Genomic DNA, 27922 nt, shown 5'->3' with positions numbered 1-27922 from the left:
ACTACTTACCATACTCTATTGCATGTACAAGCATTAACATATGGAGAAAGACTGCCATATGCTTATACATACAGAGTTGGGAAAGGAAACAAGAAATAAAGTTCCATAATATTTTCAAAAGAAATTAAATCCAACCAGTAATTTTCAAGTTTCTACAATACATTATGCTTAATGTTATAGGTGATTTAACAAAATCTGAGCGCCTGACCATAAAAAGAGGTTGTAATTCCCATGGGGAGAGACGCATTCAGATGGCCTAAGTGAAGATCAGGACGAGACACTATGTTATTAAAAGCCCACACCCACAGTGTGGATTTAAATAAAAAAGCTACTGGAGCTCAAAATACAGGGATGCTACTGCGGGCTGGAAACTTTGGAAAGGTTTAGAGGAGGAGGAGGTAGGGCTCAAGTTGGTTCATGAATCACAGCAGCATATGAATACATGGAGATGAGGAGGGGACGATACTCCGGGAAGAAGAGGACGGAGCGAGCAATAGCACAGAGCAGTGAATAAAGATGGTGCCATCAGATCTGACCCGACTGGGCCAGAGGAGTTTGTGCCGGGGCTCACTGGAAAGCAGGGTCTGTAACTAAGTAAACTTTTCTTGCCTGTTATATAATACTTCTCTAATTTTTCAGTAAGCAAATAGAGAGATTGAGAATTTGTATCCTGTAAAGTTTAATGCTTAGTTTCATTTTCAAACTACCATATCAGCTAATTCAGATTCTGATCTACAGCTAACCAGCCTAGTGATGAAACCAGAGGTGATCTTCAGAGCAGTAAGTGCGTCTCAAACTGTGGCCTCTGATTCCATAGGTCTGGAGTGCGGCCAGGGCATCCCTAGGTTTAAGTAGCTCCTTTGGTTATTTTAAACGACAATGAAGTTTGAGAACCACTGCTATGGAGCACCACTTAAAGGATGGAGCTAGACGAGACAGGAAGAAGAGAAAATTGATGCTCATTTGATTCAGAGGAATTTATTTAAAAGGTATCCTGAGAACCCTGGGAGCATTGTGGTCAAGAAAGCCATGTGCAAATTAGCCAGTTGTTAAGATTTTCTCAAATAAATAATATATTTTTACGTCCTTATTCAGGCCTTTGATCATGACAAAATAGTGTTTAAAAAGCTGTTAGGGAAGAAGAACTCAGTCAAGGAGTATGCTTTGCCAGGGTCAACAAATGTATTTTGATGTGATTATACTGAAGATACTAGCCATCACTCACATTAACCAAACACTGAGTTCAGAAAGAAAACGTTAATAAAAGTATAATTTTCAGATTTGATTTCCATTAGCAAACCATGAGCTATACCTTTATAATATAGGAATCTAAACAGCATCTGAGTAGCTCACCAAATTATTTTATGCTTTCAAACTCAACATCTTTCTTGCTCCCAAAATATGCCTTTATCACCCAGATAGTTCTCTTTGCTATCCAAGGATCCTTGGAGAGAAGCATCATATCTTACAGAGATAACACTTTAGTTTCACTTTAATTTCCTGCTTAAGGTGGATTGTGTAATAGAGCTTCAGGAAAAGGTCTACAACATATTTTTGGTGTAAAATCAAATTGGATATCATGCCAGTCCTCAAAGTCCCTGACAGTACACCCACTGCCTACTAAGAAGAAGTATTCAGCATTTCTTAAATTGTGTTTGTAGACCAGCATCCATTATTTAAAATGAGGTATAATAATTGTTGGCTCAATAGCTGTCATACTGTAAATTAAATTTAACTAAATTCAATTGAAGAAGCATTTATTAAGCCTATTATTTTTCAAAGTATTGTACCAAGGGTTGTAAAAATAATAAGAGAAGGTAAATGAAAAGAAAGATCTGAACAATAACTAATTTCTCACTGCAAGTGTTTAACTTTGTTCAGAATACATTTAATAACTTCAGAAGCAAGAGGATCTAGTATCTTTCCTCCCCTCTGGGTAGTCATTTTAGTCTTCACTGGATAACTTTGCATAGGTTCCTTCAGCGTGCCCTTACCATTCCTACATTTAGTGCCCTCGTATGGGCTTTTACTGCCTTCTACTTAGATTTCTACAGCAAGCCTCCTCACTTATCTCCAGTTTCTGCCCTTTTGCATCTATCCTAAGAAATATTATAAGGCTCAGCTCTGGTCATGCCATTTTCCATCGCCTATTGAGTAAAACTCAAGCTTCTAAGCATGAAAATCAGTGTTTGGACTCCAGTCTCCTAATCTCTAGCCTCATCTCCCACTATTCTCCAGCTTCTCCCAAGACTCCTATGCCCCAGCCACACTAGACTTCTTCCAATTCCAGAATACGCCCTTGGCTTTCCTGTATGTGCTTTTACTCAGCCTGCTCCCTTCATCAGGTGTACCCTTCAGTCTACGCTCTTTCAAGGTCTTACCTGTATGCCCTGGGAAGTCCATTCTGATACCCTCAGGTGGAATTACTCTCTCCCTTTTGTTGCTCCAGACACCTTCAGATATCTACGACCACTTATGACACTCTGCATTTCCCACAGTTATTAATGGATAAGTTGTTCCCTCCATTTTTTAGATAAGCCCTTGACTGGACTTCAGGGGAGAGGAGGGTCTCTGAAATGATGAGCTAAATTTCATGATTAGGGTCATGTGTGTTTTCGGGGGAAGGGTTCATAACTTTCATCAGATTCTCCCAAAGACATATGGGGAAAAAAGCTTAAGAACCATAGTACTAAGCACTTCCACATTATAAGCAACTTGAAGACATGGACTGTGTCTTGTTCATCTTTGTATTCCTCACAGCTCCTTGCCTAATGCCTTGTTCAAACTGGGTGGTCAACAATGCTTGGTGAATGGAATAGGGTAGAGCGCCTACCATTTGCCAGAGACCACATATAATCCCTAGAAGCTTTCCCTTTACCTCAGTACTCTAAGAAAGCTCACTGAGACTTAATTGAGCATGGTTTCCCACAGTATCTTTAGTATTCCTTACATACTATGACTGGAGCAGATGGCCAGAATCCTAGATGCCGGAGGCCACACTTCAAGACAAAGAGCATCCACAGAGCTGGCAACCATGAGGAACTGTCTTCTACTTTTCCTTTATTGCTATTGCTCTCAGGGACTCTGCATCATGTGCCCATCTGGCCAAGATGAACACTAATAGACAAAGAACACAGGGACACTGAAGAGTAGGTAAGCAGTAATCAGCTGGGAAGTGTTACTTTTTCTGCACTCGCTCTGTAGTGTTTAAATATATAATTAATTGTCTTTGTGCAATAAGAGTAAATAACGGGCTAGAAAACAGAAAATGCATTTCATTCATCCTTTTGGAAGACAGCTATGGCCCAGTTTCCTAGCGTATGGAAAATTGTTTGGGACATAGGTTAGCATTTGGGATGAAGAGATCTCTAGATGGCTAATCAGCAGTACAGATTATCTACAGGTATCTTGAGTGAGGTCAAGAATATGGGAAGTGTATCCTTTGTAAAAAAAACCAAAACAAAACTTTAAAAGTGAGTAGAAAATACTGATGAGAAAACCTTCAACACAGAACGCCAAGGCACACAGTAGATGATGTTTCAGACACCTCTTTTGCACCTTTTCAAAATCTTGGCTCCACTCCTTTCTCCAGCCCATGCAGGAGTGACCATCACAATGTAGACTTTGACCAGCTAGGTGCAGCCGCAACCAGACAGCACTGGCCTCAGGCTCTTGCTGCATACCTCTGATGCCTCAGCACGAACATCTGGAACCTGCCTGGCACTCACACATGTGCAACCCAGAAGCGCGGGGCTGTAACTCTTGCAGGCCGCGCTTGACTAATGCAAGACAGAGCAGCTGGATTAGTACCTCCTCCTTTTGTCCCCTGGATGGACAGTTCACAAGGTTCCTTAGAAGTTCCTGCATAGTCGGTTGGCTTTCCTTCCTTGTTCCCGTTCTGCTGTGGGTTCACTATCCAAATGAGTTGCTTCCACACGAGCATTGTCACGGGGAAACACAGGCTGAAGCACAGGTTCTAAGCAAGTCCCCATCTATCACTGATTGAACCCTCCCAGAATAATAAATGAGAGGAAAATGATGATTGTGACCATGTTCATAGTAGATTCTGATTCTGTTTGGTCACAGAAATTTTCCTCAGCTTATCCTTCTCCACAATACAATATCACTGTCTTATTCAGCAGGGTTGAATTTGAAAAATAAAATGTATCACACTTGATCTTACATTGAAGTTTATTATTTTCTGAGAAATTAAGCTATTTAGGGCTGGTGCCATTATTATTATTTTTGCAGCAGGCTCAGTGGTCCACAAGCTTGCCTCTTGATGACAAGTCTTGACAGACTTTGTAGGACAGTGACTTTGTTTACATATGGCACTTGGCTAATATTTGGAAGTTAGAAGTTGAGTTCTTAATTATATGATTTTATCTGGTGTTTATCTAAGGGAAGCCATTCAATACGTCTTGTGCTATGCTCTCCTCACCTGGAACAAACAGAACTTGACAATTCCTGATAGGAAAGGAGGTAAAGCAGAAGTCCTAGCCCAACACCATTAATGATTAAAAATAGCTACAGACTTAATTTATTTCCATAGCTATAGATACACTTGATTTCTTTTAACTACCATATTTATAAGTAATTTTTTTTTTTGCAGAAAATGACAGTTCACTCAGGGGACTGACAGGCTAGATATAAGTTTATCTAGCAAAGTTTTAGGGTGTATCTACTATTTGATATTCACAAAATCAGAAGTTTTATAATAAATAGAACACACCATTAGATTCTCAACTTGAGGTTATTCTAATACTAAATTTGTACACTAAGGAATATTACCATACTTCCCCCCTACCATGGTCTAGCGTAATGCTTGGCACGCAGTAAATCTCAGTCCATATTTGTTGAATGAATAAACAAATGAGTGACTGTTAATAATGACAACACCACCACAATGTCAACAAAGCCTCAACGAGGAGTAAATCAAGGTGGCATCAGGAATGACTTTCCTGCAGGATCACAGGTAAAGTTTTGCAGGCGAGGCCATTCTCCCATCCCTGTCCTCCTGACTCCTCTGTTTTCTCTCAGTGTTCGCCACAGCCCAGCGATCCTGGAGCCAGGCTGTGGGAGAGCACCCCATGGGTAACCCTTCATCGCTCCACTGACTCACTCTGGGCTGCTCCAGCAGGCTCACAGGAAAAGACCTTGGCAGACCACTGAGGGAAGGTCACTGAATCTTGCTTTGGCACCCATTAGATGGGGCTGGGGAAGCTTGAAAGGCATTCCTCTGCATGCAACACTCTTTCCCAGCTGACTGGGGCATTTGAAGATGATGCTCTTTCCTAAACCGTGAGAGTAAAACGGCTTAATTGGCACAGCTTCCTGGCATAACACAGAAGCAGGAGAAAGAAAAGGAAGCTGAAGGATGTTACATCCAGATTCCTGGAAACAAGACTACAGGCGTCGGCTTAGTTCACAGGTTGTGCATGCAGTGGTAGCGGCTGAGCAGACAACGCTTCCAGCATTCTCTAAAAATAAAAATACTAACAAGAAAACAAAATTCTGAATCTTTAAGATCTTAAAAGTAAAAGCAAATAAAGGAAAGGAGCAGCTTTAACTAAACCCATATCACAAGCATCAGGACTTTAAAATTACAGCTTTTCTCTACCAGCAATTCACTCTGATTGAGGGAAACATTTTTGCCATCGGTCCATCGCGCCCAGAGAGGAGCAGTTTTTCCATTGCTATGGTGCACAGGCATCTTTAATGGATTTGTTTATGTTCTGCTGCCACCACCAACTTCCCCACAGGGAATTCTTGGGAATGTTGTATTCTAGGGCAATGCATTTTTCTTTATTCTAAACAAGTGTTTAGAATGATTCAACATCAGGAATGAAAATGTGTATCAAAAACATTTGGAACAATACAACCAAAGATAATTATGCTCCAAGGGTTTGTCATCTACCACTTATTTCTCTGTGAACATTCCGGCTTTTCCTTCTGACTCCTTGACTGGAGAGAGTCCTTCTATCTTTCTTTTAAAACGCATCTCTTGTTGGGGATCTATTTCTTCTTGCCTGAGTTTTTACTTTAAACTTTATTTTTTTCACCCAAGGTTCTGTATGTCATTATCTGGAAAATAGAAAAGCCTATGTTCTTGGGCAGTGTGGTAGGCAGAATCCGAAGATGTTCCCCAGTCCCTCATAAGATTCCTGGCACATGGTATACAAATAAATTCTCCCAGTTATTCAACCAAACACTAATCCAAATACTGCTGTGAAGGGATTTTGCAGATGTAATTAAAGTTGCAAATCAGTTGACCTTAAAATAGGGAGATTACCTGGGGGGGCCTGACCTAATCACATGAGTCTTTAAACAGAGAGTTTTTGGTGGCTGGTCACAGAGGAGGAAATCACAGAGACACACTCTGGCTGTCATGGAAGAAGAAACAAACATCCATACTCTGAATGGGCTACGGGTGTCGTATGGCAAGGAATGTAGGTGGCCTGTAGGAACTGAGATTGGTCCCCAGCTGACTGTCAGCAAGGAATGGGGACCTTAATTCTTCAACTACAGGGAAATGAATTCTGCCAACAGCCAGTTCACTTGGAAGAGGATCCTTAGCCCCAGATGAGAACCAAAGACACAGCTAGCACTTTGATTTCAGCCCCGTGAGACCCTGAGCTGAGAGTCCAGCCATGCTGTCTTGGATTTCTACTTACAGACACTGTGAGATAATAAATGCGTTGTCTGCAGCTGCTAAGTGTGTGGTAATTTGTTATGCAATGATAGAAAACTGACACAGGCAGTCAAAAATCCACATACTTAAAAATGAGGCAGAGGTGAGGAATATGCTGGTATACTAGCTTGAAGAAAAATGAATAGGAGAATAGTATTTATTACTAAAATATCTAAAGGTTACTCCTGCATAAGGTTAGTCACTTGGCTGGTGGAAAATGAATGTAGTGGTGCATATTCATTCATTCATAGATGAATATTTATTCCGGACCTACTACATATATAGCACTCACTTGAGTTAATTTCTCAGTAATAGAGAAACATTTAGGTAAACAGATAACTGCATTTTTTCGTTCACAAGAAATGCTAAAAGAAGCTTAGAGCTACTAAAGACAAAAGCATGTGTTCTAACTTTAAATTATATCTGGATGAAGGATACTTTTTAAAATGTTACATTTACTAGAGGAAAGATATTTTGAGAAACTCTGAAAGCCCAGATACAAATATATACCCTTTCTCCTCTTTTCCTCTTAAACAAAATTTTAATAGATGTGAGTGACGGAAAGAAAATTCAGACTGTAACCAGAAGAACTAAAAGATGGTGCAATGTGAGCTGAGTGTCGGGGAGAGGATTCTTTGCCTTTTGCCTTTTGTTCACAGTATTAAACAGGAGGGATTAGAGGTTTCTGATTTATTTCTCTCGTTGCCTTTTGTTGTTCATGAACTTAAGGCTGCGTTCCATTGACTTCAAAGTAATTTCTGAAAAAAGATCTGCTGACATTACAGGGTATCTGGATCATTAACTATGTCAATGCTACTGAGGAAATAATGTTCTAGTAGAAACCAGTTATTTGTTTAAAATAAAGGCTGAGATGTTGCCCTTTCACACATGCTTATGAACGGTATATAGGGTATTTATTTTTGTGAAAAGTTACCAGGAAATCCGGAAGCTAAAGAAAAAGACAAGGCTGTTGATTAGAAAGGAGTATTAGGAATATTATTTGTATTCTCCTTTCTGTCCCATTCCTCCTAGAAAATAAAATATCCAACTTGTTGTCCCCTAATTTTTAGAGACATTAATTCTTTTATTCTATTAGAGAAGGTGCTAGTCATGGTATGGAGAAGGGGTATGACAGGGTACAAAGATGAATGGTCAGGGAAAGAAGCTGATTTGGAAAATAGATCCTATGGAGAAAAGTTGAAGGAATGGAGAGTCTTTTGCCTAAAAAAAAGAAAACAAAAAAAGATGGGCTTCTTACAACTCTTCTTTTCCAGCAGAAGTTGGTAAATGTTTTTTGTGGACCAACAGACACCACCATATTATGTAGTAATATTACATAGAGATTACATAGGCATATATGTAATGAGAGAAAACAAATCTCCACAACATTTTTACTGATGAAATTAAAAATATAATAATTGAGTACATTTTTTTTTAAAATGCTGGTTTATCAGTGAGAAGACTGGAATTCTTTTCTGGAGGGATAACATTTTGCTCTGCTTGGGTTACAAGTTAATGTTCCTTGTTTTCAAATCGGTTACAAATATTTATCTATAAAATCTATTCTTAGTTCACTGCCTATACAAAAATAGGTGCTGGGCTGCATTTAGTCCACAGGCCACAGTTTTCTGGACTCGTATGTGGAGTCTTTTTAGAACATCAAAAACCAGTTATTCTCAGCATCCGTCGGGAATTGCATTAAAGGGAATGAACATGGATGTCAGTGATAGGAATCAATGATCTATATGGGAAACCATAAATAGAGGAGGCAAGAACTGTGAGGAAGGAAATATAGGGAATTAACTAACACTTCTGATCTTTTAATTTAGATAAAAAAGAAATATCCTAAAAATCTATACACTCCATCCTATGTCCAGACAATATTTATTTTTCTACACGATGACTTTACAAGTTTTTATGTTTTTTCCTCCATTTTGTAGTTTTAAAGTTTAGTTTTGGTAATATACAAAATAAATTTTATCTGTAAATAAGGTCTGGACCTAAAATAAACAACCTGTTCTCAGTTACAGTCCATCAATTTCTGTGGAGTTAATACTTAATAAGAGTTTCCAATAAAGCACTGCACTTACAAATACACAACCTGGATTTTTTTCTTATTCCTTTTATTGTAGAGCAAAATTCTGTTATACAGTACCATAATTTATTGTGGGCTAGGCTTTATTGCAGACAAAAATTATCTTCCTCTAATACAAGAGTGTGTATTCAGTGTTGACTAAAATTATGTCACATAAACACCAGTGCTTCTGGTTATCTTCCTAAAACAAAGACTCCAATTTTGATTAAGACAAGCCAGGCTCAAGAGTGTTAGCATTTTGCAAGCAGCACAACACCACAACTGTTATATTTATTATCAGGAAGGAAAACTCAGCAAACACATATAGTACTTGCATTTAACGCTTCTGATCAAGGAGGAAACAATTAGCAAAAGAAGCTTAATTTTAGCAGAGCATTCAAAATATGCTCGTTTTTCTTCCTTGAGCCTTCGTTTTGTCAGTTTGTATGGAATGTAATATTTTTCTCATCCTAAAATGTACGAAGTTTGTAAGGTACATTGTAAAGCAAATAACACTTCTCTGCTTAATGTCTACTAATTCTTTAAGCCTCAGCCCGGATATCTCCCTCTCCAGGAAACTCCTCTCAGTGGCCCCTACGCCCAGGTCAGGGCACCGCTTCCTTGGTGTTCCCACACCACCATATATATATTCCTATCTTTACACTTCCACAATGTTTTATAAGTCTATTTAAAAGTCTATCTACCCAACTAGACTTTCGGCAACTTTAAGGCAGGGACCACATCTTAGTTACCATTGTTCTATCCCTGATACCTACCACAGTGCCCAACATATAGTAGGAGTTCATTATAAGCTTACTAAATTAAGAGGTAAATGAGTGATGCAATGAGGGGCAACTGGACCTGTACAAAGGCTCTATTTTTACCCAGGGATGGACTATCACTGTTTTCCAAGACAGTTAACTGTTTTCCAAGAAGGTCAGTGTGACTATGCCGCGGTTCTGGATGTAGGATGAGGACGAGGGCCAGAAAAGAAGAGGAAGAGGAAGAAGAGATGCCCAAGAATGAAAAAGGGCCTTTATGAGAGAGGAGGAGGAATGGGATATGGCCTGTGGGTTGCTGGGACCCAGTTAGGGCAACAGAGTGTGTGCCCTTTGTAATGTTGGCTTCAGGGTTGCCAAATCACTGTGAGTCTTTTTTCTTTTCTTTCTCTTACCCTTTCTTTTTTTCCTTCCTTCCTTCCCTCCCTCCTTCCCTCCCTCCCTCCCTCTTTCCTTCTTTCCTTCCTTCCTTTCTTCCTTCTTTCTTTGCCTTACTATTTATTTATTTATGTTGGTCATCCTTACCATTTTGTAAAGTCTTTTTGAAATTCCCTATTCCTACTGAAAGTAGCCTAACTAAGGAAGGCTCTGCTTGGCAAAGCTTTAAGGAGACAGAACTCCCATCCCTACCCCTCCTCCCCTCCCCTCTATTTTGAGGGCGATTTACAGTGAGGTAAGAAAGTGGGAGGATCTCATCATGTTTTCAGTGCTGGAAACATGGAGATTCTTCCTTTTGTTTAAATAACGGATAATGGGGTTGAGGAGGAAAGATTTTCTTCTACGGGAGCATTTTTCTTGTCCTTTAACACCAGTCTTGGAAAGGGCTTTTATTGATCCATCAACACTCAGGACTGCAAGTGCAACCACAAATTCCTTCCCACATTTGCAGTGCTTTTCTCATTGCTGTTTTTTTTTTTTTTTTTTTTTTTTGCATTGGTTTAGCTTCCTGTGAGGAGTCAAAACACATCTTTGATGTTTGATCAACCTATGCTTTTTCTCCATTCTCCTCCTGTCCCAAACTTCAGCCCCCTTTCTAGCTGCTGGGCTGGAGAATAAGCTATAGATGAGCAACTTGAGTAATCGGCATGCACTGCCCATCCCCATAGTCCTGATTAGCTGTAAGCCCAGAAGCCTGGAGCTGCGGTGGCCTGCCCTGTGTCCCAGGAGACATCTGCTGGGGACTCTGGGAGGGCAGAGATGTGGACATGGCTGGTTTCTACGTTCACAAAGTGTCTAATCCTCATGCCAGTTATTCAAGAACTACGTGTACACACTCAGAAGAACATTATGGTTTTCATTTTTTTTTAACTCATCCAATACTAATTAGAAAATGAGAACAGTTATTAATTTTTTAGAGCAGGCAGTTTTAGAAAAGAATAAAGCCACATTTTTTTTCCAAGAGAAAATGGACGTGGTAATATGATGGAAGCATTGACCCGGCAGGGAGTCTAAATCTGCTCACAGTGATTAGCGATCTAGCTGGCTGCTCACGTTCTGAAATTTGGGAAAAAGCTGAAGCAACTTCCTTTGTTCCTTTAAGTATTGTTGTCTCTTCTCTTGCTATTGTCTGATGTAGCACATAGAGTTAGTACTCTGATACAAAGGGCTAATTTTGTAGTTTCAGAAAGAAACTTAAATGTTTTCCAGGAGCTTGTAAACATTTTCCTCTACTTGTAAAGAAAATACAAATATAAGGAGGACTTAATGTTTGATATTTTATAAAGCTCTTGGAAACCATTTTGATGGCTCTGCATTTACTATACCAAGGCTAGAGAAAAGAAGAAAAACATCCATATAAATTTAAACCATTCCAATGGCAGGATTATATACACATCCAGAGGCTCATCCATTTCAATACTCTAGCAGTTTAGAGTAATGAAGCCTTCAGAATTACTCAGGAATAGTCTGTCTACCATTTGTGTATCATAATACTCTTTCTATTGTTGTGTAAACATATTTTTATCAATATTTGCAAAAAACCCTACTTTTAATAAACTAAGTAACAAATGTAAACTATAGGACTCATGAGGGTAATTAGTGCAAACAACTGGCATACTTACAATTGCATTTCTTCTGAACGAATCTAAGCTTGCACGCTGTTCTGTAGGTGGAGAGTCGGATCCGATCCAGATCTTGAGCCCCTGGAGGGGGAAGAAGGTACACATATGGTATGCCGTGTGTGTGGAAAGGAATTCATAATGTTTATAAATAAATACAGACATAACCCATACCCTTAATTTTATTTTTATTTTTATTAGAATGTAAATATAACTTGAGGACTTGAAAAGGTCTGTCCCATATTCCTCAGGGTCTAGGGAAAGAGACACATGTAATCAGCTCTGGGGATCAGGTTGTCAACTGTGTTCATGGGCCAAAGACACACACTCAGCCCCGTGGTGTCTGCCACTTCTGAGAACAATCTGCTCCAGCTGTGACTTAAGCAGCTAGATGATATCAGATAGTAATATCATCAAATAATCACTTTAAATGCACTGTGATTGGTCATTAGAACAAGGCTGTGAGGTGAGCATAGGCCAAATGTTAAGCATCTTTTCTGCATGATCTTAGGCCGATTGCTTTTAGAAGCCTCAGTTTTCTCATCTGGAAGATGGGGATGATGATACTACCACTACTTATCTCATAGGCTTGCTGTAAGGATAAATGAATGACACCTAAAGCACCGAGAACACTACCTGGCACACAGTAAGTGCTAGGTAAGTATTTGTTATTATTACTACTATCTATCCAGCCATCCACCCTGTCAATCTCAGAGGAGACTCTTTTCTAAAAACAACCACTACTCTTTCTTTCACTGTGGCTTCCAGTTCTTCCCTAACATAGAGGAACATGTTCCCCAAATTCTTGAACTACTTTCCTCATTCCACTCTTCACTCAAGAATCCATCATGGCTCCCGATGGCCACAGCACCAGGTCTGAATGTTCTGCTCTGAATCCAAGCCCCTATGCAGGCTCTTTCCATCCTATCTACTCAACAATATTTCTCACTACTCTGTACCCCAGAACCTCTGCCAGGCTCGGGCAGGTCTCCTCACAATCTCCTGTGGATGGGCTACTTGTTACATAGACACCTGAGTTCCTGGTGATTGTCCCACCCTCCTTTGAATGGGCTAATCTCTAGACTATGTCTAGAACATGGTGGACTTTGAAAAATGTCTGTTCTTCTTCACTTCTAAATGTTGGGCTTTCTTTAAGCCCATGTTTAAGGTTCATAACAGATATAAAGGCACATAGCTATATTTTGACATGTATCGGGACCTTCTCTTCACCAGTAAAAGTGCTACATAATTGCTTCATAAGATAATAGTTAGGATAGCAAGTAAATGAACTGACCTGGAAGTAATTATATTAGGTCAATTAAGTGTTTTCCTAATGAAACTCGGGATGAATTAGCAAGTGTCCCTCACTGAGAGCAGTTAGCATTCCCAGGACTCAAAGTGATCTCTTTAAATTCATTTAAAAATATTATCGATATGCCTATTACTTTGTGGTTTTATAAGGCAGATCATTAAACATTCATTCTTATGAAAGTTTGTTACTTGACAAACAGGCTCACTGATACTGAGAGCTTGAAGAATCAAAGAGATAAGGACTTACCCTCACCCAATGCAGGAATTCCCTTAAACATGTTCTCAAGAGGTGGACATTTAGCCAACGGCCATGTAGGATTATTTCCAATGACAAGGATGATTATAACAGTGAAAATAAATGGGCTTTAAAGTCAATAAACCTTAATCTGTCACTTTCCAGTTGTGTGAACTTTGACAAGTTTTTACTTGGCGTCCAATTTCCTCATGCAGAAAATGGTGATAACACTATCAACTTTAGCGGCTGGTAACCTCTGTAGCCGGTACACAGTGAGCGCTTAGCCTCAGATGGGCCTCCTTAAAAGGCTTCCTACGCCATTTCTGAGCAACAACAAGTGATAGAAATTTCTTTTTTATATTTGAGCTTTAATTTGCCTCCCTGTAACCTCAATCCATTCAATCTACTTTCCCTTCTGGAGCCATATAATCTTTTCTCCCTCCACTTGATAATTTATTTCTCAAACATTGCGAAGCAGCTATCAGGATCCCTATTAGCATCTTCATTACCATCTGAAGATTATGTACAAAAGTCCCTGTCATCACTGAGTTTAAAGTTTAGCTGGGAAGCAGCTTCTCCTTGACTTTTTTAGGTTGAAGACATTCAACTCTACAGCCATTTCAAGCACGGTGTCTACCACAGAGCACGGCACAGAGTAGAGCTTCAATAGATGGAAGTTGCTGTTCTTATTCTCATTATCATCACACATGGTTTTGAGACCCTTAACCATTCTAGTCATCCTCTTCTATGACTGGCTAATATCTCCTTGAAATGAGATTTACAAAACTAACCCACATGCCACAGCTAAGGCCTCACCTATATAGAATAGATAGAAAGCAAATATTACTACCTTTGATAAGGAGACTTACTAATGCAATTTTTCTAAATCAATGGCTCATTCTTCTGGTTCTTATTAAGCTTGCAGTTCATTAAAAAGCCGGTTTTAAAAAACTCATATGTACTTATATTAAGTCAGACCTTTTCTATCTAAATGCTTACTTGGGGGCTAAAGGTAGGATTTCATATTTATCTGGTTAGTTTCTTTTAATTTTTAGCTCATGCTTCTAATCTTTCTGATATTCTTTTAAATTTTGATTTTGTCACTGGCATTTCAAAGGGCCTTCCCAGTTTCATGTCCTCTGTAAATCTGAGAGGCTCATGTTGGAAATGAACTCTCTAGGATACAGGATAACCAGAGACAGAGAGACTATCAGAAATACCTGAATGCTAAATCTGTCTTTTCTCCTGGATGAGGATGTAGTTTTACTGATGCTGAGTTCGGAGAGTCTCAATATCTGTAAATAATCCTTTAAAAGAAGACATTAGGGACATAGATTATTTGTGTAAGTTCTTCAAGAATAATGATTTAAGCCCCAGGTACAAAAGGTCTGTAATGCCACACACAATTAGATTTCTTAGTTCCAGCAAGACCTTATCCTCTGAGAACAGAGACCCTGGCTCCTCTGCACCTTTCTCTCATAGAGGTCCTAGGGGCAGTTTGGCAAAGGTGCACCTCTCTGGGATGCAGTAAAGAGGGACATAGAGATGATGCCTAGGGACGGGAGCACAGTGACTGCTCTCTCCTGTCCTACCACAATGTGGACTTAACCGACCCTCTGTTTTGTTTAAGAATCAGGAAGGGGTCCGGAGGTCTGTCAATATTTCCTATTTGTGCAAGGTCTTCCTGGCTGAGGATGTAAGCTCTGAATATTGAAAGGGATGTGGTAAGCAATGAAATTTAGCTTTTCAGCTAGAGCAGCACAGCACTATCTTGCACAGACAATGTAAGTGGCAACCACAGGATCCATAATGGGTTCTGGGACCAAAAAAAGCTGGGCCCAGACAGGCTGTGTAGGCTCTTGCCCTGTTTATCCAGCTGGTTTAATATAAATTTCTTTGTCTCTGCCCCAATAAACCATGAACTTAATTCAGTTTTACATGAGTGGTCTCTTCTTGAAAGTCTACAAATTCATTGCCTACCTTGAGAGTAGCTGCAGGTCTTCTGTGTCCAAGTCATTGCTTAAAACCAAGGACCTGAACAGAGCCATTAACACAATCCTCCAGGATACCACTAGAGGCCATCTTCTAAGTTGATTGACCCACTACTTATTCCTCCAGACACGGTCACACCACCACTTATAAATCTACTGAATTCTATGGTGATCCAGCCCATATTTCTCCAACACGTGCACAATCTAAGAAACTTTGTCTGTATCTTGCTGAAATTAAGGTTCATTTTTATCCCATGGTATTTTCCTGAGCTAGCAGTCTAGTAGCCTTATTAAAAAGGGAAATTAGCTGACAATTCCTTTATGAAAAAGATGGAATTTAAACAAATGAATAAGGAAATGAAATCAGTTAGAGCAATCCTTGTTCTTAGCATGTTGAAATATCTAGGATTACCACTATATTCTGACCATGATCTGAAAAAAAATCCATTTTATCATGAAACCTACATCAAGTTCATACCCTAGACTCTCAAGAATCCATATTCTTCCTTTTTAATAAAAAAGGAGTACAGCATTTTCCCATAATTTTTTTTGCAATGTTTTCTTCCTTATTTCTCAAAATCGTGGATAGTGTTGTATTGATTATTATTATATCACTGAGATATAATTCTTTAAAACTTGGAGATTCAACTCATTTAAATAGTATCTTAGATTTGTTTCATAATAACACAGTGGGGGTTGAGGGTAATAATTAAGGGTAGAAATGAATACTATTTTCTCTACTTCTGTATATATTTAAAACTTATAACAAAAATTGAACGCTAATTCATTTAAGGCAACTTGATGCTCTTGCACCATCCATCTCCTCAAACCTCTCATACTCATGTTGTAGTTGGAAGAAAGTGATGAAGACGAAAGCAAAGAGGCAGTTAAGAAATTCTGATTGATCACACTGTTATCACCTGCAAATCTCGTTTTTCCTTTTTTTAGCCCTTCTTTTCCAGATTTTTTTTTCCTCCCTTACTCCCTCTGTCTCTCTTTTCCTTACTCTCTTCCTCCCTCCCTTTCTTTCTTCCTCCTACCTTTTTTCTTTCCTTCCATTCATCTGACTGCTAGCCACTCAGTCTTACATGCCCCTACTTACTCAATCGCCTCTGGCTGGGAGCGAAGGAATTTACCTCAAGAGGTAATCAATGACTTTAATCTCCTGCCTACATGTTCCTTGAGGCAAACTTTACCTTGGAATGCAAGGACACATCTCATTCATGCGCCCCCATGCCTTAATCTTTGAGGCTAACCAGACCACCTAATACTTTCTCTTTTGACATTTCTATAGAATAGTAAAATAGCTAAAAATCGTATATCATGGCCCCGGACAGACATTTCCAGGCAGCAGCTCTTTACTGCCCATGGGTCCTGTCCCCATGCTGAAAACAAAATAAAGGTGCAGGAATGAACGAGCGGCTGGTGTCTGAAAATTCTTTTTTGACTTGCGACTCAGCGGCCCCACTTCACATCCACCTATCCATCCAACCAACCAACCAACAAGCCAACCAGTCTTACCCAATTTTTTTTGTGTGTGAGGAAGATCAGCCCTGTGCTAACATCTGCCAATCCTCCTCTTTTTTTTTTTTTTGCTGAGGAAGACTGGCCCTGAGATAACAGCCATCCCCATCTTCCTCCACTTTATATGGGACGCTGCCACAGCATGGCTTGCCAAGTGGTGTGTCAGTGCTCCGCCGGGATCCAAACCAGCGAATCCCGGGCCGCCGCAGCTGAGCGTGCGCACTTAACTGCTGGCGCCACAGGGCCAGCCCCTAGTCTTACCTAATTTTTGGCTTTAGCTTCATTAAACGCAATGGTTTCACACAATTCATGTGTGCTTTGCCTTCCATATTTTGATGACTCATTATAAAACCTTTTACATAATCATTCAGATTCTTAAATATCTCATTCATTTTTCAAAGTCACTCAACAAATATTAACAGGATAAAGATGAAGCCTATGGACCCTGTGTCTGAACTCTTTTCCATGCTTGATGATTGACTGGATGTGTGTGTGTGTGTTTGTGTGTATGTGTGTGTGTGTGTGTATGTGTGGGTGGGTGGGTGTGGGGTGTAGATGTGATAGACAGACAGAGAGAGAGACAGAAGGAGAGAATTTCTGTCTTAGACAACTCAGTGGGATGGGGTATCCCTCAATGAGCCAAGGTACAAATAGGGAGGAACAGGTTTGTAAGTGGGTGAAGATGAAGAGTTCAGTTTTGGGCTTACATGGTTTGAGTTACTTGTGGGATGACCAAGTGGAGACATCCAGTGACAGTTAGATATATAGATATGAAACTCCTGACTAGAACTGTAATACATTCCAGGAATTATTAACACACATATGAAATGTAGCAATGTGTCTTGACTGGGCCAAGACTGAGAATATTTTTCCAAGAGGAGACTGTGTGCACAAGTAGGGCTATTCCACATTCTAGGTGACAACACGAGGCACAAAATTGGGAACAGGAACTCCTTCCCCACTTCTGAACAGTGCCCAGCTATTTGGTAGTTGCTCAAGGACTGCACGGCTTTGGAAATACTGGAAGGCTGCATCCTTGCCAGAGACGTTGGCTTTTTTTTGTGATAGGCACTATTAGTGGAGCTAATGATGAGCCCACCTCAAGCTGCTTCATCAGTAGAAGCCTTGACAGTGAGGAGGCAAGGCTGGAAGGGACACTGAGTTTATATGCTGACTCTTCCGGATAAGTGGGTTAATGAGAATATGGGAGCTGGTATTGGGGGACTCCATGAACACTTGAGAGCCATAGAATAACAGTGAGGCCTTGAGAGAAAGTCAAATTGTATATGCAAAGAAGTGGTCAAGAACAAAACTTTGGTCAAATCTGACTTCAGGGCGTCTGGAGGGTACCAGAAAAATAGAAGTAGGGTGGTTAGAAAATGCAGGAGAGCAAACTAGGGTGGTGACATAGGAGAGAATTTCCAGGATGGTGATCCATGGTGTTAACATCTTAAAGAGGCTGAGGAGCATGAGAAATGAAGAAGCAAGTGAGAACAGTCACTGTATCCACCATGGCCTATGGTAACAGAATCATTCATGTTACACCTAAAATCAGTCTTCCTAAAATTCATAGTGTACCTTGCGAAATCACGCTCTAGGTTCCATTCCAGCTATGTAAATGCTGACTATAGCCAACATTCTGAAGGAGGACTGTCCGCCTTCAAACAATTCAACAGTGCGTACTGAGTACCTAAATTTGCCTCCCTTTTTCAGGTCCCTCCTCCACTTGGAGGCCAGTGGTATCACTCCGCTTTCTCCCCAGGACCTTCCTCATCTTGTTAGGCAGCCTTCCATCTTCTGAAAGAGTGTTTTTCAAGCCCTTTCCTCCCATTAATACCTACCTATCTTGTGCCCCATAGGCTTATAAACCAACATTGATTCAGTATCTAACATGAGCGGATTTGAAGGTGAAGGTCCAGGGTCTGTCCCTAGGGAGGAGTTCACGATAGTGAGTGACTTGGACATGTTCACAAGTAAGTGTCATACAAGTCAGAGTAAACGTGCTCTGGGAGCAGAAAAAGAGAGGAGAAGGAGAGTTTAATTCCACGAACAAACAATTTAGTCTGCTAAAGGCCAGTCTGATAAACTTATTTGAGCTGATAAACTTATTTGATGGCTGAAAATGATACCAGCTCAAGACAAGGTTTACATAAGGGAAGCCATATTGTAGAAAAGAAAAACTCTATTGTAACTTTGAATGACCTCTGACAAACTAACCCAGCTGGATACGCACCCTCCAGGAGATCTAACTGCTCTGTCGATTTTACAACCCCTGCTTGTGCATGTACCTCCCAGCTGCGATAAGATGATAACTTTGTTTTTTTGAGTTCCTTAGGAATGTGATGACTCCAAACAGAGAAGCTATGCTGATAGCCATCATCAGTGAAAACTGAAAGATCTCGTGTGGCACTCCCAGTCTGTAACACCAGAAGGTCAACATTCCTAACCCCCTCCCCAATAACCCACTGGCCTATATAACTGCTGTAAGATTTTGTGTCCCCTTAAGATGGTTCTTTGGGACATGAGTTAGCCATCTTCCCTCTTGCTAGCAAGCTGTAATAAAAAAGTCCTTTTTCTCCTACCACCTTGCCTCTTGACTATTGGCATGTCTTGCAGCAAGCAGAAGGCTCCATGTTGGGCAGTAACAAAAAGGTAAAGGTGAGGATGACATTTACATTTAACTAGAGTCTTTTCAGCTTTCATCCAAGGTACTAAATAAACCGATAATCAGAGCACTGAACTGAGGAGAATTTTTGGTTAAGGGCAATTGCCCAGAATTTCTTTAATCAGAGTAAGCGGCCACCTAATTTTTTTATATATATATAAGTCTACTTTTTCTTATTTGTGAGTCCATGCTACCCTTAATTTCATTTCTTTGCTGTTTCTTTCTGCTTCTGCTGCTTGTGGTTATGAGCTCAGAGTAGATGTTTAACACGTATGTGCTGCAATCACCTGAATTTGCCAAAATTTCTTATCAATTGTTCTTCTCATCAATTGTTATTCTCTGTGTTCTCTGTTCTTTGGTCTTTGGAAGACCAAGATGCCTTAATGTTCCCCTCAGTTTAACTAAACTTTAGACAGGCTTCTTCCTAACCCTAGGTCTCTGACCTCCCTTTTCTTAGAGCATTTACTTTAGAAATCGTTCCATTGTAAATTCTTTGTCCGCCCCTTTGAAATGTAAATCTTCTTCCAGCCTCTTGCCAGGTTTACAACCTAGGAATGTCTTTCTCAAGGACCTGGGAGCCATCCCTTTGAAATGTAATCATTGAAGGAGATCTCCCAGTCTCTATGGGACGGTAGGAGCCTCACCTCCTAATTGTGACAATTTGCAAACAATATTGACCAACTTCCCAACTAATGTCCTTCACTACTTTTGCACTAGTTTACTTCAGTGCTTAAACACCCTCCTGCCTTTTGTTTCAGCAGAGCTGAGTTCAATCTCTCTCCCTTCTTGCAATAGTCTGGACTACCTTGTGATAATCTCGAATAAAGTCTTCCCTGCCTTCTTAACTCGTTCACATGCAATTTTTCTTTGACATTTGCAATTTCCAAAACAAAGTATGTCTTTGGCACTTTTTTTTGCTGTTTAAAAATAGGGGCTGGCCCAGCGGCATAGCAGTGGTTTGTGCACTCTGACCTCTTAGGTGGCCCAGGGTTCGTACGCGGGTTTGGATCCTGGGCACGGACCTACGCACCACTTATCAAGCCATGCTGTGGCAGGCGTCCCACGTATAAAACAGAGGAAGATGGGCATGGATGTTAGCCCAGGGCCAATCTTCCTCAGCAAAAAGAGGAGGATTTGCAACAGATAGCTCAGGGCTAATCTTCACACACACACAAAAATAATAAATAAATAAATAAATAAATAAATAAATAAATAAATAAATAAATAAATAAATAAAAAACCCCAATATTATTTCTAGACAATACTAAGCTGACCAGATTTACATGTTCCTCCTCCTTTTTTACTTCCCCATCTAGACATCACAGATTCCTGGAAAAATTTACTTTCCAAGTCTCCATGTCAGTCTTCTCTGATAATAGTTTCCTTGTCTGTCTTTGGTGTTCTGCTAATAGAGCTGGGGTAACCCACATATTTTTCAACTATTTAACACATTCTCAATGAGATTGCCTCTCTCTTTTGTGTGACAGTCTACCTATCTACATCAGTCCCTCCCTTTGAAACCAGCCAATTGTTTTATCTGGTGGAATCCCACTTACTGTGGACAAGTCCTACTTAGTGTTGATCTAAACATGATGCTCACTAACGGGTTGTTAAGGTCAGATGTGTTTATCTGTTTTTGGCCAACATCTGAGTCTATTATTTAGCATACCCAAGGAAGAAAGATACATATTTGTGTGGCTTGCTTAACTATTCTGATCACTTATCAGGAGAACTCATAAAATGACTTAAGAAAGCACATGACATCCTTGAGAAGTTTTTATGACAAGATAAAGTTACAATTTGGGAAACGAATGCACAATTTTCCTAAGTCTTTCTCACTTGAAAAATTTAGAGCTGTTCTGTTTCTATGGCTATAAAACTTATGTCAATCTTTATTTGAGTTGGACAACTTTAATTCAGAAGACATTTGTGACATATGTATTTGTCTGTGCCAGGCACTGCATCAGCTGCAGAAGGAACTGGGTTAATGTACTTGAACTCAGATAAGTATTTAAAAAATCATTAAATAAGTACACTTTTATAATTCTTATAGTGCGTTGGCTGATACAGTCTTTAACGTAACAATGATAAATTCAAAGATTTCCCCCAAGACTTTATTGCTTTTTTAGGTTAAATATTAATATTTTTTTCTTTTTCTGACAAGACATTGGCCCATGATGTACATGGCTCTTCCCATTCCAGTCTAAGAATCTACGGTATGGGAGGATACTATGCTGCTTTAGATTTTGTTTAGATAGGTGGGCAGTAACTAGGTTCCTTGGTATTAGATTTTTATCAACAAAAGTCACAACTCCAGGTGAGCCACCATGCCAGAAGTGAAGATACAGTCTCAAACATGGCCTAGGAAATTGGAAGGTCACAGCCGAAACTCTTGCAGACACTTTAGACATGTTTCTAAAAGTGGAAAATCAAGGAGCATGATTGAGATTCCCCACATCAATTTTGATTTTCTTTCCTCTTTGTTAATTCTAACACTGTCTTGGTGTCTCTAGATTATTGGGAAATGATAAAGCAAAATATGAATCTTATTATCTGGGACTTTCCTTTATCTGCTCTAACCCTCATTCTTGCCAATCCATTCCAATCTTCAGTAGAAACCTAATTTTGTCTACTGCCCTCTCAGGGAAAAAGGCTTACAACTCACTTCTGCTCATCCTCATTCCTTATGCAGGGAAAGAGAGATAAAAAGACAATAAGAGATTCGTACTTTTTTCTTTATAACATTTAATTTGAGATGTGTTTCCTCCCTCCAATGTCAAGTTCTTCTTCCTTATGAATAAGAAAAATGGTCTACAAGGGAGACACTACCAACCAATTACTTGTACAGCAACCATGCATTTACATAAAGCAATAGCCATTATTTGATGGGTTCTCCCCTGGAGTCAGTAAATATAGTCTTGGCTTGGTTTCCTTGTATAGCAGGTCACCTCCAAGCTCTTTTTAACTTTTCCGTTTCACTTCTTAGAAACTGGTTTGTAGGACAGATTCTACCCTCCTGCATGAAGTCCAAATGACAGCTTACAGTTTGGGCTGGTAATCATGCGGGATTCCTCTTTCCCATATGAACATATGATATCATTTTGCAGGTAAGACAATCAATGATTAATTTCACAAAGTTTATCTAGTGCCTACAATATGCCAGACACTGTGACAGTGCAGGGAGATGAACACAGACTTGAAAGTTGAGTGGACTGTGTTAATACCAACACTAAATAGTGTTTATCAACTGCCTGTGTGTATATATATATAGATATATATACCTTTAGGTCCACGAAACTTTTTCTTTCATATAAAATACACAGTCTAGTAACAAATTATGATGATTCACTGACTAATTTAACTCTTACTTAATAGGAGGCAAAAATGCCCAAATGTGCATTTTATGTAAGCAATATAGGATTTTAAGAAAAAGTACAAGTGCCATAAGGATCAAGTGGTTATTTCCAGCCTTTCCATGAGTATTCAAGGGAAACTGCAGCGTATTCCTTGAAAGTTCCATACTTACTCATCTCTGCAAACAGCTGTCTTCTTTCTGCCATGGTATTTCCTCTTTTCCCACTATCTTCAATCATTCTATGAGACAAAATGGTTACAATGTGTATTATCCTCATGTTAATGAGGCAAACAGCCATTTCTATGTAAACATACTTGCTGTAGTTATGCCACAAACATAGAGACAAACTATTTAAAACTGTGTATTTAAAAAGTATAGCTTTACTTTCATTACCTTAAATTGCTGTACATATTTTTCCATATATAATGTTGTTGTAGTTGGAGGGGGAATAAAATTTTTATTTTCTATCATAAAAATAACTACAATAGCAGGTGACCTTGTGCCATAACTGAATATAACCGTCTACCATCTGTTAGGTGATTCATTGCACATATAGTTTCTCTTTCAATTTTGGGAATAACTATGAAGAATATAGAGCAGATATTATGGATCTTGTTCAAACAAATGATGAGATTCAGAGTCTCATGGACTTTGTAAAGTGAATGGTGTGATGTTTGGACTCCAAGCCAGTACGTCTTCCACCACATTCTGCTGCAAGTTGTCCCTTGCGCACCCAAAACCTCAATTTAGAAGTAGGTCATTTTCTAAATGTTCATTTCTAAGTTTAGTGTTTGGAACCTGAAATAGTTTTTCTATACATAATAGTTTCATGCAAGGTGGTTAGGTTCAAATCTCTATTTAACCATACTGTTGTCTGCAGTGGAACTATTTAAAAAACACTATGAAAATGTCAAGAGTTAAAAAAGAGAATTAAAAAAATTAAAAAAATTAAAATTTGACATGAGGGAAAAGAAAATAATGAGAAAGTTTGTCCAGCCCGATAGAGGGCTTTTGGCTAAATATTAGGGTTTTATAAGTTAATGGAGTTGATTTTTTATTATATCTAATTAAACTATTAAAAACTAAAGTTTCCTCTCTCATATACACATATACATATACACACAATGTCTACCACTATGTTTTGATTCTCAGGCATGGTAACACAAGGTATGGCTGATCTTTTTGCCTTTCAATGGACCCTGCTCTTTCTCAAATATTGGTCTTTGTCCATGCTATTTTTTTGTTTGAATTGTCCTCTTCCTATGCCTAGCCAACTTGCAATTACCCTTCAGGTCTCAGTTAAGGTGTATCTTCCTCTGAAATTCTCCCAAACTCTCTATGATTGGCTGGGTTTGGAGCTTTTCCTTTGAAGAGAGGCAAAGCCCGCTATGCCTTTCTATCAAGGTTGAGCATTCACTTAAAAATCTTTATTGAGTGCAAATCCTATACTTCAGGAACCAAACTAAGCTCTGGGTACACAACAGTGATCAAGTCACAGTTCCTGCCCTCAAGGTGCTTACCCTCTAGTGGTGGGGGATAATACAATTGTATAAAATTAATGAAAACATAATGAGGTAATTATAGCCATAGAAGTGAAAAGGAAGGTGAATGTAAGAGAGTTTGATTACCTGGGGGTAAATTTAACAGAACTACTTGCAGAAGACTGCTCAAAAGGTAATAGGGCTATGTACAAATGACTCACTCGAGGGCAAAAGAAAAAATTGGTGAAAACCAATGTGATGTCAAACTGGTAAAACAACCTCACCAGTTGCTTCTATGAGTCAAGGATTATTTGTCTACTGCCAGGAAGGGAAAGAAGGGCATGGAACAGCCTTGGATTGAGGAGTTGAGAGGAGTGTGTACCCATTCACAATGGGTTATAATATAACTAGTGTCAGGCCTAGATAATAATTGAAATGAGCAGAGTTATTAACAAAGCTTTCTCAATTTGCTAACAATTCACTGTTGAACATGGTCAAATACTTTCTTTTTATAAGATTTTAAATATGCAGATATGATTGATATATAGATATCTGGAGAAAAACATGCCCCTCCTGATTCACATAGCCCCATCTCCTTTACTCTAAAGGAAGTGGGTAGATAATAATCTGACATTCACAAAATAGTCTGGATGCAGCTTCCAATTTTTATTTCAAGAGCTTGGAAGTAGAGTGGAGGCAATAAAGAGATAGGGGATAGAACCAGTGATATGTTCCTGCATCTGTCTATGTGTTGGAATGAGATGAAAAGAACCATTAAAAATAAATCACAAAGGATGGCAGGCTGGAAAGCTCTGATTGAAAATGTCAGGGAGGTAAGGACTGGCTTCTGAACTCACAGCGCTTCCTGCCTGTACTACTCATTTGGTGCTGTTTGTGACGTCTCTTCCTAGTTAACTTTTTGTGTCTCTCTCTGCAGGGTTTTTGAGGGCAGTAACTTCAAAAATTTTAAATTCTTCACAGTGCCCAGCAGAATCCAATCAACAAATGCTATGTCCAGTTACTATTTATTGAACAAATGAATGAAACAGAAAAAAAAGATGAGAGGAAAAAAAGTAAGAGCTAAGTTTGCTTTCCATGAAATCAACTTTCAGTTATATTTCTAAAAACTGACTCAGTGAAGGGTGAAACTCAAATTGTACTGGTTTCAGAAATTAATTATTTGAAATGATAATGGCTAATTTATATCTGTTATAATCTAGGACCGTACATTTTAGAGCACTATCTTGTCTTGTGAAACAGAAGTTGAAATAGATGCAAACTAGACTGATGTCACCTTTTGGTCTATTCATCAGTGTTTTGGGTTAATTAACTCATAAAAGAACCATCATTGGTTACACAATAGGTATTAATTTTCACTTCTAAGTAAAATGTGTACCTTATGAGGAAAAGAAGGAAAAACTCAATAGTGTGCACTAATAGAAAGCATGGAATATAATTATAAATATAAAAGGAAAAATTACATACTTTTCATTTTACCCCCAGAGTTTCCTGGGAAGCAGCACTGTTAGATAAAATTGAGAAAACTCATTTATTACCCATTGATCACAGTCATAATAGTAAAAAGGGGGGCATGCTAGTTTATAGGTTACACTGATAGAGGGACCCATGGACAAAGGAAGCTCATGAATCAAATAAGCAAGGAGCACCACTATGGGCTCCTTCGTTTCCAATTTAACTTTGATCAGTGGGACTTGAGATATATCATGCCTGATTACATCCTCACCGCTTTAGAGAGAGAGAAGAGCAAAACTTTCACTAGGGGAAGGAGGGAGTGCTTTTTACAGAGAGCAATTTTGCTTCTGAAATGGTCAAGAAGCTCTGCGTTTCATAAATTTCAGTCTAACAACAGCTACTCAAAGTCACATGGAGGAGATGAAGGGGAAAATAACCCATCTGTGATAATATTAGTGTCACAAGGTACATGGTTCACCAACTGGCCTAATTTGGTCAGTTTCTGTTGCTCCTTCATGTAGATGAGATGCTTACAACCTTAGAATTTATATTACATAAAAGATTACAAAAAAGTCAAAAAAGCACAAAGAACTAACAGTGATATATAGGTGATGAGCCCCATAGGACATTTCTTTTTCTAGAGCTCAGAGAAATTCTATGAGAATTTCTATGAGAATCCCTCCATTCATTTCCTTAAGAAATATTTATAAAGTAGCTGTAATTTGTTAGACACTCTGCTAGTTTCTAGATATCCAAAGATGAATAAGACATGATCTTTGTCCTTAAGAAGTTCACAGTCTAGAAGGGGAAACAAACTATTCTAACAAAGTATTATAATTTGGTGAAATATGTACAATGATGAAAGTCTGTACTACTAGATATTGTAGTTTATTTCTGGGAAGATCTGAAAGAGGCATCAAAAAAAGGGTGACTCTGGAATAGAATTTTAAAGGATGAATAAGAATTTTCCAGATAGAAATGAGTGGAGGAAGGGCAATTATAGTTAGAGGGAATCACGAAAAAAGCATGGAGCTTTAAAAAGGGCATACAGTGCATTTGGGAACTGGGAACAGTTCAGTATTGCTGAGTACAAGTGTGAGTGAGACTCTGGAGAAGTGAACAGGCATCAGATCTAGAAAGCCTTATTTGTCATGTCTAGACAGTACAGGGCTTTCCTATAGGAGATTGGCTGCCACCCAAGATTTAAGTAGGGAACTGATGTATACAGATTTAGGTTTTGGCAAGATTACTCCAGCATGTTGAATGGAGGAAAGATTCAGTACGCAGGAGGGTAGGGAATGGGAGCACATGATTAAGGGAAGAGTCCAGTTCACTGGATACATCTGGGATTTAGGAGTGAGAATATTTTGTCTTACGCTGAAGAATGGATTTGAGAGAGATTTAGGACACATTCAATAGGACTTGGTGATTTATAGGCCACATGGAGAATGGCAGAGGACAGGACCTCAGCTTTCGCTCTCCCATAGCACTTCACACATATTGAGAAACAATCTGCCGCCTTCATGGCAATAATGAGTTCGTGGGAGGTGAGTTCACCAAGTCACCCTTCTTCCAGCATCTTCATTAGAAGAAGGCTGAAAACTGGAGAGGGAGGCTTTAATTCTTTGCCCCTATACGTGGGAGAGGCATGAAATAACAGAGTAGAACAGTTTGGGAACCAGCAAGAAATAAAGAATAAATCCAAAGGTAGGGCACAGAGTGTTAGAAGAAATGTGAATCGTATTTTGACATAGTGAGAGTAAGTTCACATTGAAATATCACATCCTCGAGTTACTTCCTTCATGACACATCTTTAATCCAACATCATCCATAATAAACACGCATTTCTATTACACATGACATAGAAGTTTTTAAAGTAGAAGCTTAAATTAAAGGTGTCTTACATTTGTATAATTTTCTGAAGATTATAAAATGCTTTTTTTCCCTATAACCCTGTGAGGAGGTCCAGGAGATAACCACAAATTATAGCTGAAGTACTTGAGACTCAGGCAGGTAAAGTGGCTGCCCAAAAACATCAAGTATTTTCTGGCAGGGCAGGAAATTGAGTCCATGTTTCTGTTTTTTCTTTTTTTTTGCTTTTACTTTTTCAATTCATAGGCTAGAATGGGTTTTAATTCCCAGGAATCTTATTCCAGCTGCCTCTGTACAATACAAACTAAGATTTTCTGAAATTGGTAAGCTGAAAAGGAGTTAATAGAACTTGGTGATTAACAGGTCAAAAGGAGAACGGAGAGGAAGGGTCCACACAGCTCTCTCAAATTTCAC

General features: G+C 39.1%; 1 protein-coding gene across 11 annotated transcripts in view; it reads right to left on the bottom strand.

Annotated features, from left to right (window-relative positions):
* Positions 1-27922, bottom strand: part of DTNA (dystrobrevin alpha) — a 353310-nt gene that overhangs the window by 102453 nt on the left and 222935 nt on the right. For all 11 annotated transcript variants that reach the window (XM_087439129.1, XM_087439125.1, XM_087439119.1 and 8 more), the window contains 2 exons: positions 22854-22921; positions 11605-11685 (listed from right to left, as the gene is read on the bottom strand). In XM_087439129.1, coding sequence (XP_087295255.1) covers positions 11605-11685; positions 22854-22921 — 149 coding nt within the window. The remainder of the gene's footprint in view (positions 1-11604; positions 11686-22853; positions 22922-27922) is intronic.

The sequence above is a fragment of the Ceratotherium simum genome, chromosome 14, assembly GCF_057802395.1.
Source record: "Ceratotherium simum simum isolate JZ-2026a chromosome 14, ASM5780239v1, whole genome shotgun sequence".
Lineage (NCBI taxonomy): Eukaryota > Metazoa > Chordata > Mammalia > Perissodactyla > Rhinocerotidae > Ceratotherium > Ceratotherium simum.
The sequence above is the reverse complement of the archived record's forward strand: the minus strand, read 5'-3'. Positions and strand labels throughout refer to the sequence as shown.